This window comes from Pseudophryne corroboree, chromosome 4 (genome assembly GCF_028390025.1).
Source record: "Pseudophryne corroboree isolate aPseCor3 chromosome 4, aPseCor3.hap2, whole genome shotgun sequence".
Taxonomy (NCBI): domain Eukaryota; kingdom Metazoa; phylum Chordata; class Amphibia; order Anura; family Myobatrachidae; genus Pseudophryne; species Pseudophryne corroboree.
In genome coordinates this window covers 198,223,415-198,235,942 of record NC_086447.1, presented here as the reverse complement: position 1 = coordinate 198,235,942, position 12,528 = coordinate 198,223,415, and the positions used below count along the sequence as shown (strand labels likewise).

Below are 12,528 nucleotides of genomic sequence, written 5' to 3'. Positions count from 1 at the left end.
CACGATTCAGCAGGTTTATGGTAGAATCCATGAAAGACTTGGGGGGGCATATTTACTAAGCTCCCGATTTTGACCGTTTTTTTTATTTATTTATTTATTTTTTCAAAAGTGTCATCTCAGGAATTTACTAAACAGAAATCTCAGCAGTGATGAGGGCATTTGTATTTGTTTTGAGGGCAGAGAAAAATATGAATGAATACACCATCGGTCAAACACGCCTGTTATTTTATACAACTCTGTAATTTACTAAGAATTTGTATTCACAATCACTGCCGGCAATTGCCAAACACTGCGGGTAAATGTTACAAATCGTAAAAAAAAAAGCAGTTTTCATATAGACCTGCTTCCCCCTCCCCCCCCGTATTCTGATAGGCATGCACGGATCAGTGAGATCCGTGCATGCTTATCTGTGGGAAGGGGTGTGAAAGGGTTAAAAATCCCCAAATAATTTGCGTGGGGTTTTCCCCCCTAAGCATAACCAGCCTCGGGCTCTTTGAGCCGGTCCTGGTTGAAAAAATATAGGGGAAAAAATTACTGTGGTCCCACCCATATTTATATAACCAGCACCAGGCTCTGCGTCAGATCCTGGTTCAAAAAATACGGGGAACAAAAGACGTAGGGGTCCCTCGTATTTTTTAAACCAGCACCAGGCTCCACTAGCCAGAGAGATAATGCCACAGCCGGGGGACACTTTTTTATACTGGTCCCTGCAGCCGTGGCATTACCCCCTTAACTAGTCACCCCTGGCCGGGGTACCCTGGAGGAGTGGGGACCCCTTAAATCAAGGGGTCCCCTCCCTCCAGCCACCCAAGGGCCAGGGGTGAAGCCGAGGCTGCCCCCCTTCCCCATCCGTGGGCAGTGGATGGGAGGCTGATGGCCATTGTGTAAAAGTAAAGAATATTGTTTTTTGTGGAAAAACTACAAGTCCCAGCAAGCTGGTACTTGATGAACCACAAGTACCAGCATGCGGGGGCGAAATGGGCCCGCTGGTACCTGTAGTTCTACTACAAAAAAATACCCCCAAAAATACACAAGACACACACCGTGACAGTACAACTTTAATTGACATACATGCACACTTACACACACACACACACACACACACACACACACACACACACACACACACACACACACACACACACTTACCTATGTTGCCACGGAGCCCCTTGGTCCTCTTGTCCAGTAGAATCCACGGGGGTACCTGTAAATATAAATTATACTTAACAAACAATCCGGTGTAGATCTGTCCTCTTCTTTAAGTTTGTAATCCAGGGACTTGTTGAAAATAAAAAAAAAGAATAACCCGGTCCACGCTACTAAAAGGGTTCCATGTTTACACATGGAACACCTTTTCCCGACTGGCGGGACCCCCCGTGACTTCTGTCAGTGAAGGTCCTGGCAGCCAATCAGGGAGCGCCACGTCATGGCACTCTCCTGATTGGCTGTGCGCTCCTGCACTGTCAATCAGAGGAGCGCACTGGTTGCAATTGTGCGTAGCGGCGCTCCATTGTAACCAATGATGGGAACTTTGCGGTCTGCGGTTAACCGCAAAGTTAATTGGGGTCACTCTTGTGGGTGACCCCAATTAACTTCACACGTTGGCGCTCTCTGCAATCTTCATTCCGGGAGTGGACAACTGGGAAGCAGACTTCCTCAGCAGACACGATCTCCATCCGGGGGGGTGAGGTCTCCATGCGGAGGTGTTCAAGGAAATAACAGACCTTTTGGGGTTACCCCAAATAGACATGATGGCCTCTTGTCTCAACAAGAAGCTTCAACGCTATTGTTCCAGGTCGAGGGACCCAGAAGCAGTGGCAGTGGACGCCCTGGTGTCTCCGTGGGTATTCCAGTCGGTGTACGTGTTTCCACCACTCCCACTCATTCCAAGAGTTCTAAAGCTCGTAAGGAGAACAAGAGTTCAAGCGATCCTCGTTACTCCAGACTGGCTAAGGCGGGCTTGGTACGCGGACCTTCTGAATCTCTTGCAAGAAGAGGCGAGGCCTCTTCCTCTCCGGGAGGACCTGCTGTAGCAGGGGCCGTACACTTATCGACTTACCGCGGCTAAGTTTGACGGCATGGAGGTTGAACACCTGATACTAGCTCGGAAGGGCATTCCGAAGAAGGTTATTCCTACCCTGATACAGGCTAGGGTAACATCTAAACATTACCATCGTATTTGGAAGAAATATGTCTCTTGGTGCGAGTCCAAGAAGTTTCCTGCTGTGGAGTTTCAACTGGGATGTTTTCTCCTCTTCCTGCAAGCAGGTGTGGATATGGGCCTGAGGTTGGGATCTGTGAAGGTCTAGATTTCGGCCCTATCCATTTTCTTCCAGAAACAATTGGCTGCTCTCCCTGAGGTTCAGACCTTTTTGAAGGGAGTTCTGCACATCCAACTTCCCTTTGTACCGCCTACGGCACCTTGGGACCTTAACGTGGTGTTGCAGTTTCTTCAGTCGGATTGGTTTGAGCCTCTGTAGGAGATTGAGGTCAAATTTACATGGAAGGCTGTCACGTTGTTGGCCTTAGCTTCTGCTAGACGTGTGTCAGAATTGGGGTCTTTGTCCTGTAAAAACCCTTACTTGATCTTCCACGAAGACAGAGCTGAGCTCCGGACACGTCAGCAGTTTCTTCCAAAGGTTGTGTCGGCATTTCATATCAACCAACTTATTGTGGTGCCAGTGGCTACTGACTCCTCAATTTCGTCAAGTCTTCGGATGTTGTGAGGGCTTTGAAAATCTATGTGAAGAGGACTGCTCGTCACAGGAAATTGTACTCTTTGTTTGTCCTGTATGATCCCAAGAAAATTGGGTGTCTTGCTTCTAAGCAGACTATATCTCGTTGGATTATGTTCACTATCCAGCATACATATTCTACGGCAGGATTGCCGTGTCCTAAATCTGTTAAGGCCCACTCTACTCGTAAGGTGGGGTTTTCTTGGGCGGCTGCCCGGGGTGTCTCGGCGTTACAACTTCTTGATCTGGGTTAAACACGTTTGCTAAGTTCTACAAGTTCGATACTTTGGCCTCTGATGATCTGAAGTTCAGTCAATCAGTTCTGCAGGAGCCTCTACGCTCTCCCTCCCATTCTGGGAGCTTTGGTACATCCACATGGTGCTAATGTGGACCCCAGCATCCTCTAGGACGTAGGAGAAAATAGGATTTTGGTTACCTACCGGTAAATCCTTTTCTCGTAGTCTGTAGAGGATGCTGGGCGCCTGCTCAGCGCTTCTTTTTCCTGCAACCGTTATCTGGTTCAGTACAACTTTGTTTAGTTATGTACTGCATTGTTACTTGGTAAGTAATGTTTCAGCAGTTGCTGAGTTTTTCAAGCTAGTTAGCTTGATGTGCCTTTTATGTGTGAGCTGGTTTGAATCTCGCTACTATCTGTGTTAAATCCTTCTCTCGAAGATGTCCGTCTCCTCGGGCACAGTTTCTAGACTGAGTATGGTAGGAGGGGCATAGAGGGAGGAGCCAGCCCACACTCTCAAACTCTTAAAGTGCCAATGGCTCCTGGTGGACCCGTCTATACCCCATGGTACTAATGTGGACCCCAGCATCCTCTACAGACTACGAGAAAAGGATTTACCGGTAGGTAACCAAAATCCTATTTTCCCTCCAGGCTTCTACAGTGCCTGATACTCTCCAAATGGACAGGGTTACCATCTCAAATCAAATCCCAGACCTTGATTCTACACTTTTCTATTCAGGCATCTCTGTCATGGTGGTTACACACAACCAATTTAGACAAGGGATGACTATTCTGGATCCCACACTGGACACTGCTCACCATCTGCCAGTCTATGTGGCTGGGGGGATATAACAGGCAGTCACTCCTTTCAGGATCGCTGGTCTCTGTCGGAAAGGTATCTCCCGATCAATGTCCTGGAACTTTGAGCTGTGTACCGGGCCCTTCTGGTGATCCAGGCCCTGCTCCCCGGGTTCTCCAATACAGATCCAGTTGGACAATGCCATAGCAGTGGCATACATATATCGACAGGGCGGCACTCGCAGTGTGGCAGCGATGAAGGATGTAACAAGGTTTCTCACCTGGACTTATCCGTAGTCTTCATTCCAGGAGTCCTTAACTGGGAAGCAGACTTCCTCAGTCGATAGCACATTCACTCCGGGGAATGGTCTCTCCACCCAGAGGTCTTTCAGATACTGGTACGCAAATTGGGACTTCCAGGCGTCGATTGCATGGCCACCAGACATATTCACAAAGTTCCAGTGTACGTAGCCAGGACAAGAGATCCAGGAGCGAGTTTTGTGGATGCTTTAACAGTACCCTGGGACTTTCATCTGGCCTATCTCTTCCCTCCTTGTGTCTCTACTTCCCAGAGTCCTGTGAATATTCAAAGAGCTCATACTACTGGCTCCAGCCTGCCTCCATCTGGACCTGCCTTGTCTGTCATTGATGGGGTGGCTCCTGAACCTTCCCTCCTAAGGGACAAAGGTTTCTCTGGGAAAATGGTTCAAACTATGCTTCAGGCTAGGAATCTAGCCGCTGCTTGTATTTATCACCGGATTTGGCACTCCTATTTCCAGTGATGTGCTCATCATCACTACGATCCCAAGGTCCTTTGGATCCCTAGATTGTTAGCCTTCTTGCAGGTAGGACTCATCATGGGTCTTTGTCTGGCTTATCTCAAGGTCCAGGTTTCCGCTTTGTCTGTCTGGTTCCAGAAGAGACTGGCTCCTTTGCCAGATGTGCGCACCTTCCTTCAGGGGGTACTCCGGATACAGCCTCCATTCGTCCCTCCGATAGCTCATTGGGACTTGTCATTGTTTCTTAAGGCTCTACAATGCAGTCCGTATGAACTACTGGAAACAGTAGACCTCAAGTGGTTCACCGCTAAATCTTTCTATTAGCTATTGCCTCAGCCCGTAGGGTGTCTGACTTGGGTGCTCTCTCATGTCACTCCTCATTCATGATATTCTACCATGACCTGGCGGTACTTTGGACTAAACGTGGTTACCTACCTAAGGTAGTATCTAAATGTCATGTCAACTAACCAATTGTGGTACAAATTTTCCAGGAACCTGATCTCACCAGAGCAATCTGCTTTGGATGTGGTCCGTGCTCTTCGGATCTACGTGGACCGCACTAGTTCTGTTAGGAAAACAGATGCCTTATTCGTCCTCTATGGATTCCATAAGCACGGCTGGCCAGCCAATAAACAAACATTGGCACGTTGGCTTCGCATGACCATATCATAGGCTTACATACAGGCTGACCTGCCTGTTCAGAGTACAGTATCTGCTCATTCTACTCACTCTGTGGGTCCTCCGTGGGCAGCACTCTGCGGAACGTCTGCTAAACAATTATGCATGGATGCTACGTGGTCTTCTGCCCACACGTTTCTTAGGTTCTATGCCTTTGATACATTTGGCTCTCAGGATGCCAGGGCTGCCAAGCCCCCCTCTCCCTACCTATAACAACTGCTTTGGGACAGCCCAAGGTTATCCCTGTGGAGACCATGGACTCCGAAGAAGAAAAGAGTTATGGTAAAACATTTGTTAACTCTTCCACAGGGCGCCCACCCCGACTCACCATGCTTCAATGGGTTGCGTTACGGTCACCAGTTCCCTTCTCTTCTCTGAGAGTGTGATTTTTTTTGTGTGTACCATACTTTATTCTCTCCTTTCTCCAGCTTCTGCTTAGGGCTTGTTAACTAAATTGATGTGGGCAGGGTATGTAAGGCAGAAGAGCCCACTGCATCCTGGGAGCCTCACAAAGCTTTATTGTTCGGTGCCAGTCCTAGTCTCCACCGGATCATACTCAAGGTTAACCCTGTGGATCCCATGAACCTTGGAAAAAAAAGTTAACAAAGGTAAGTTTTACCTTAACTCTTTTGTTATAGTATTTGTTTTAAAAGAACATCTGACCCAACCTATACTTTTTTCAGGTAGTGCAAAAATTCTAATATTCGTTTTATACTATTCTCTAAAGAGCCATCTTTTACATGTGTCCTTTTATGGAGGCCTTCTCTAGTTCTAGGGTTGCATCCAAATTAGAGTAGTGTCTTCTGTCCTTAACCTATAGAAAACCTCATGGAGGCTTGAGTTTTATTCCTGCATTCATTGCTTTTACTTTTGGTAGTTACTATTTGTCAAAGATGTCTGTCAGCTGAAAGGATCTCTGATGTATTTGACTATGTGCTATTTTTCTGTACTGGGGCCTCCATTTTGCTCAAATCAGAAGCTTTGCTTTGTGCAGTGATATTATGGATCCAGTGCAGTGATAATGGCTATATTAGACTCCGTTTTGTGGCTCACCCTCTGGTTGTCCTATTTCATTTCATGTGGTTGTACAAAATGTGTGTTAGAGGTAAACCCCCTCTACCCCCCCCCCCCCCCCCCTATTTAAATTAGTGGCCTGCCAGTATTATGAGAGTAGTCTAATGCCAGCAGGTTTTCTGTACTGGTGATTTATCACTCAGCCACCCTTAACATTGAAAAACTACAAGAAAAATTATTGAGAATGAGTGCTAAAGTTTTTATTTTTATTTTTAATCACTTCTGTGATGTTGGCAAATAGTTATTTGAATAATATACACGAGTTATTAGTTAATTTATGTGACAAGTGTATGGATTTTGTTTCATAGAGCAGGCCTGGCCAACATGTGGCTCTCCAGCTGTTGTCACACTACAAGCATACCTCCCAACATGACCCTCTCCAGGAGGAACACAGTGCTCTGCTCCTGGACTTCTCTCTTAATATATCATTGCAGTCACCTGTGCTAAAACACCTTTTTCATCCATTAACCTGTTCAACACAGGTGCCAGCAATAATAAAGTAAGAGAAAAGTCCAGGAACAGAGCATTTTGTCATTTTTAAGGGTAAAATCAAAGTGCAAGCCTTTTTTTTTTTTTTTTTTTTTTTGCTCCCTCTCTGCTAGGATTAATACATCAGCTTGTTATGGTAGATATCAAATAGTTTAATTTTGGTCCTATTTTAGTGCCTTTATAAATTAATGCATATTAAAGTAGGCTGTACACATATTTTTCAGAGTAATATTTGCAATAAATACATGAATTAGTAAACATTACTTTAATAGTCTGCATACATGCAACCTATTTAGGTGGACTATGTAGGCTATATAAACATGTTTTTTGTTGTTGTTTTTAATGGGAAAACCACTCTGTTAATGGTCTAACTATTGAGTTTCTGCATTTGATGGTAATTACAAATTGCTAAGCAGTGTACTGCTACATATTTCTGTGTTTAATACTAGAAGACTGGCTATCACCATTGTGCAAGCAGCTAGTGCTCGGTGAAGAAAACCCATTTCGCTCCATTTAGGGGCCAGTTACTACTCTTGAACCCAAGGTGCTGGACAGGAGAATCAGTCAACTAAATCAGAACAAGCCAGCCGTGGAAAATCTTGGCAGTAGGGGTGGGAGGAGGTAATCGGTAGCAGGAGAGCCTGCGTAAAGAAGAATTATACCAAGGTATATTCGGGCGCTTGATGTGTGAGGCACTCCTGCTAAGCTACAGCCAAAGATAGGGGAAGTCACTCCCACAATAATACAAAATAAAGTGAAAGGAAGGCTGCGCTCTAATATTGTAAAACAATGGTTACTAATAGCGATTGCATACAGTTAAAAATTTAATTGAATTTAAAAAAAAAAGCACAGAAATGCGTACAAACAACATATAACATGAATTCATGTATATTATTAAAACGGTATATATTACCCTGGGTGTTGGGTCAGGAAATATAGGAAAGTTTAATTGGAGAAGTCTGTTCCAAGAATTAGCCCTTGTCTGTGTGAAAGTCCAATACAGCAAGAGTCTCTTTAGTATGGAGAGAGTACGGTTAGTAATGCAGTTGGTAATTCACCGTTGGAGGAGAAGGCAGCTTGAAAACGTCCCGTTATAAATGGGTTCCTCATGCAATACGGTGTTTGAAATAAGTAGATAGTCTATCCGAGTCTCTTCTGATGGAGAAGTAATGAACATGGGCTGATTCGGATCCAAATAGATGAAACGTCCTGACCTCGTAGACACCAACTGACGCGTTTTGCTGCGTTTAGCCTGCAGATTTTTCAAAGGTATGGAGGAGAGCCGGCGTGCATTAGCAAAGCGAAGAGGACGAGTGGGAGTGTAAAGGGATTTAAGGTCAGAGATGTAAATGGGAGAGGAGTGGGTGAAGGTTTTTTAGGCAAGTGTGAGAAGCTTGAATTTGATTCTGAAATGGAATGGAAGCCAGTGAAGGGCTTGTAGGAGAGGGGAGGTGGATGTTGTGCGTTTGGTGAGTAAGATGAGCCGGGCTGCAGCTTTGAGGATAGATTGGAGTGGAGAGAGGCATTTGTCAGGGATGCCAGTGAGGAGGAGATTACAGTACTCTAGTCTGGAGATGACCAGTTAGTGGATAAGGGTCTAAGTAGCATCCTTGGTCAGAAAGGGTCTAATCCTGGAAATATTTTTTAGATGAAAACGGCAGGTTTGTGAGAGGTGCTGAATGTGTGGTTTGAAGGAGAGGGAGGAGTCCAGGATTACTCCAAGATAGTGCAGAGGAGATAGTTGTGCCATCAATAGATAATGAAATTGTGGGAGGTAAGGTTGTATGGGAGAGTGGAAAGATGATCCGCTCAGTCTTAGACATGTTAAGTTTATGAAAGCGCTGGGACATCCAAGAGGAGATAGCAGAGAGACAGTTGGAGATATGAGTGAGGAGAGCGGGGGAGAGGTCCGGGGAGGAAAGGTAGATTTGAGTATCATCAGTAAAGATATGATATTTGAAGTCAAAAGAACTGATGAGTTCACCTAAAGAGGACGTATAGAGAGAGAAAAGGAGATGACCAAGAACAGAATTTTGGGGGACACCTATAGTTAGAGGAAGTGGGGGGGAAGGTGGAGTCATGAGAGGAATCAGAAGTAACTGTTAGAGAACTTGGAAGACAGCCAAGAGAGGGCAGTATCACGCAGACCAATAGAGTGAATGATTTGCAGAAGAAGAAGGTAGTCCACAGTGTCAAAAGCAGCAGAGAGGTCAAGAAGAATAAGCAGACAGTAGTGGCCCTTAGATTTGGCAGCATGAAGGTCATTGCAGACTTTTTTGTGAATGCAGTTACAGTTGAGTGGAGAGGACAGAAGCCAGACTGGAATGGGTCAAGCAGTGAGTGTGAGGAAAGAAAGGAAGTAAGGTGGTTGTAGACAATACGCTCAAGGAGTTTGGAGGCAAAAGGGAGAAGAGAGATGGGTTGGTAGTTGGTGAGAGTGTTTAGATCAAGGGTAGATTTTTTTAAGAATAGGAGAGACGAGTACATGCTTGAAGGCAGAGGGGACAGTGCCTGATGAGAGGGAGAGATTGAGAAGGTGGGCAAGATGGGAACAGGCAAAAGAAGAGAGGTATGGAGGAAGCGGGAGGGGATAGGGTCAAGTGGGAAAGTGGTGGGGAACAGATGAGGGCCATGACTTCCTCACCATATACATGTGAGAAAGATGTCAGAGTTGGCGATGGAGATGGGTGGTAAGGAATAGGAGGTGGCTGGTTGCTGATGGTCTGGTGTGATGCGATGTCCTTACGTATGGAGTCAATTTTGGTTGTGAAGTAAGTGACAAAGTCAAGAGCAGAGACGAAGTGGAGGTGGGCAGAGTAGTGAATTATATATAATAGAAAACAAAAAAATATATAATATGTAGCATATGCTAGACTATATTTTTGCATTCTATCACCAGGTTTTGGGGCTGTTTTGCTTTTGTTTCATAGTGCAGGTTTATGTATTAGTAGCTTGTGGGTTATGCAGAGGAGATGGGGGAGGACCATACCCAGTACATCGGATCGCTTGAAATGGCATATGCGTTTCTGTTATGTTCTGTAGGACTTCTGTATGACATTCCTCTCATGCCTGACAACTGCATGGCCCCTATGCGTGCTTGGCTTATTTAATAAAAATCAGCAAAACAGTACATCACTATCTCCAGACCATAGGCGCTAACTAGCATCATTTTAAATATAGGTACATGAGTAGTAGTTACAATTTTCTAGAAAATGTTTGTAGCTGCTTTAATTGTAATTTGCGCATCCTACAGATATGTATGTAATGCTTTGACTACATTAGGCTACATACAGTGTTTCTTTTCCTTGACTCCAGGTATAAAGACCGTATTTGCTGGGTCCAGCTGTAATGACATTGTCTGTACAGAACAGTGTGTGATGAGTGGGCACTTTGACAAAAAGATCCGCTTCTGGGACATAAGGTAGAAAGATCACTCTTTACATTGCAACTATGAAAAGTCCATGCTAACTCAGATCCCTTGTATATATTTTGCATCCTATCCATACAGTGGGGCAAAAAAGTATTTGGACAGCCACCGATTGTGCAAGTTGACCCACTTAAAAAGATGAGAGGTCTGTAATTTCCATCATATGTACACTTCAACTGTGAGAGACAGAATCTGAAAAAAAAACAAAAAAAAACAGGAAATCACATTGTATGATTTTTAAACAATTTACTTGTATATTCTTGTGGAAAATAAATATTTGGACACCTACCAAGCAGCAAGATTTCTGGCTCTCACAGACCTGTTACTTCTTTAAGAAGCTCTTCTATCCTCCACTCATTACCTGTATTAATGGCACCTGTTTGAACTGGTTATCTGTATAAAAGACACCTGTCCACACCCTCAAACAGTCAGACTGCTACCTCTCCACCATGGCCAAGACCAGACAGCTGTCTAAGGACACCAGGGACAAAATTGTAGAGCTGCACAAGGCTTGGGATGAGCTACTCGACAATATGCAAGCAGCTTGATGAGAAGATATCAACTGTTGAAGCAATTATTAAAAAATGGAAGAAATACAGGATCACTGACAATCTCCCTCGACCTGGGGCTCCATGCAAGATCTCACCTCGTGGGGTATCAATGATCTTGAGGACGGTGAGGAATCAGCCCAGAACTACACGGGGGGACTTGGTCAATGACCTCAAGAGAGCTGGGAGCACAGTCACAAAGGTTACCAATTGTAACACACTACGTTGTCATGGATTGAACTCTTGCAGCGCCCGAAAGGTCCCCCTGCTTAAGCCAGCACATGTCCAGGCCCGTCTAAAGTTTGCCAGTGACCATCTGGATGATCCAGAGGAGGATTGGGATAATGTAATGTGGTCAGATGAGAGCAAAATCAAACTTTTTGGTATAAACTCCACTCGCTGTGTTTGGAGGGAGAAGAATGATGAATGGCATCCCAAGAACACCATACCCACTGTGAAGCATGGGGGTGGGAACATCATGCTTTGGGGCTGCTTTTCTGCAAAAGGGACAGGACGACTGATCCGTATTAAGGAGAGGATGAATGGGGCCATGTATTGTGAGATTTTGGGCATAAACCTCATTCCCTCAGTAAGAGCATTGAAGATGGAACGTGGCTGGGTCGTCCAGCATGACAATGGCCCCCAAACACACCGCCCGGGCAACTAAGGAGTGACTCCATAAGAAGCAATTAAAGGTCCAGACCTCAACCCAATAGAAAATCTGTGGAGGGAGTTGAAAGTCCGTGTTGCCTGGCGACCGCCCCAAAACATGACAGATCTAGAGAAGATCTGCATGGAAGAGTGGGCCAAAATACCTGCTACAGTGTGTGCAAACCTGGTCAAGAACTACAGGAAACGTTTGACCTCTGTAATTGCCAACCAAGGTTATATTACAAAGTATTGAGTTAAACTTTGATTGTCCAAATATTTATTTTCCGCAAGAATATACAAATTGTGTAAAAATCATACAATGTGATTTCCTAGTTTTTTTCTTCAGATTCGGGGTCTCACAGTTGAAGTGTACCTATGATGGAAATTACAGACCTCTCTCATCTTTTTAAGTGGGTCAACTTGCACAATCAGTGGCTGTCCAAATACTTTTTTGCCCCCCTGTATGTGCCACCTGCAAATAGGATGTTTCAAACCTTTTATTTGACTTTAGGTTGTCTGATTTTTTAAGTATATTACTGATACTTTCTCTTACGTCCTAGAGGATGCTGGGGTCCACATTAGTACCATGGGTATAGACCAGTGACGTGCGGTGGGGTGAGGCAGAGCCTTTCCTGTCATACTTACGTTTAAACCAGAGTTTTGACTGAATAAAGTAAATGAAAAATACTAATAATTTGTTTGAAATACCTTCTTTGCATTATTCTAGCGATTTTTATAGCCCAAACTCTGGAGTAAAAAGTCTATGGCACCTGCTTATCTTTTCTGCACATCTCTGATCAAAACTCACCAAATTTCCAGGAGTTTATACTGCTGCACCTGTGTATAATGCCCAGATGTACCCTTTGGCTCATATATTGCATGGAATTTTGGCTCTGGGGTTAGCCAGTGCCTCCTGAGCCATTTAGCTCACCGCACGTCCCTGGTATAGACGGGTCCACCAGGAGCCATTGGCACTTTAAGAGTTTGAGAGTGTGGGCTGGCTCCTCCCTCTATGCCCCTCCTGCCATACTCAGTTTAGAAAATGTGCCCGGAGGAGCCGGTCACAGCTAGGGGAGCTCTACAGAGCTTTTCTAGAAAAGCTTATTTTTAGAGT

At 44.9% G+C, this 12,528-nt stretch overlaps 1 protein-coding gene across 5 annotated transcripts in view; it reads left to right on the top strand.

Moving 5' to 3' along the window:
• ATG16L1 (autophagy related 16 like 1) overlaps positions 1–12,528 on the top strand; it is a 211,471-nt gene that overhangs the window by 128,958 nt on the left and 69,985 nt on the right. For all 5 annotated transcript variants that reach the window (XR_010175862.1, XM_063915718.1, XM_063915721.1 and 2 more), the window contains one exon: positions 10,104–10,209. Coding sequence is in view for 4 of the 5 variants with exons in the window: in XM_063915718.1 (XP_063771788.1) it covers positions 10,104–10,209 (106 nt within the window). In the remaining variant the exon portion in view is untranslated. The remainder of the gene's footprint in view (positions 1–10,103; positions 10,210–12,528) is intronic.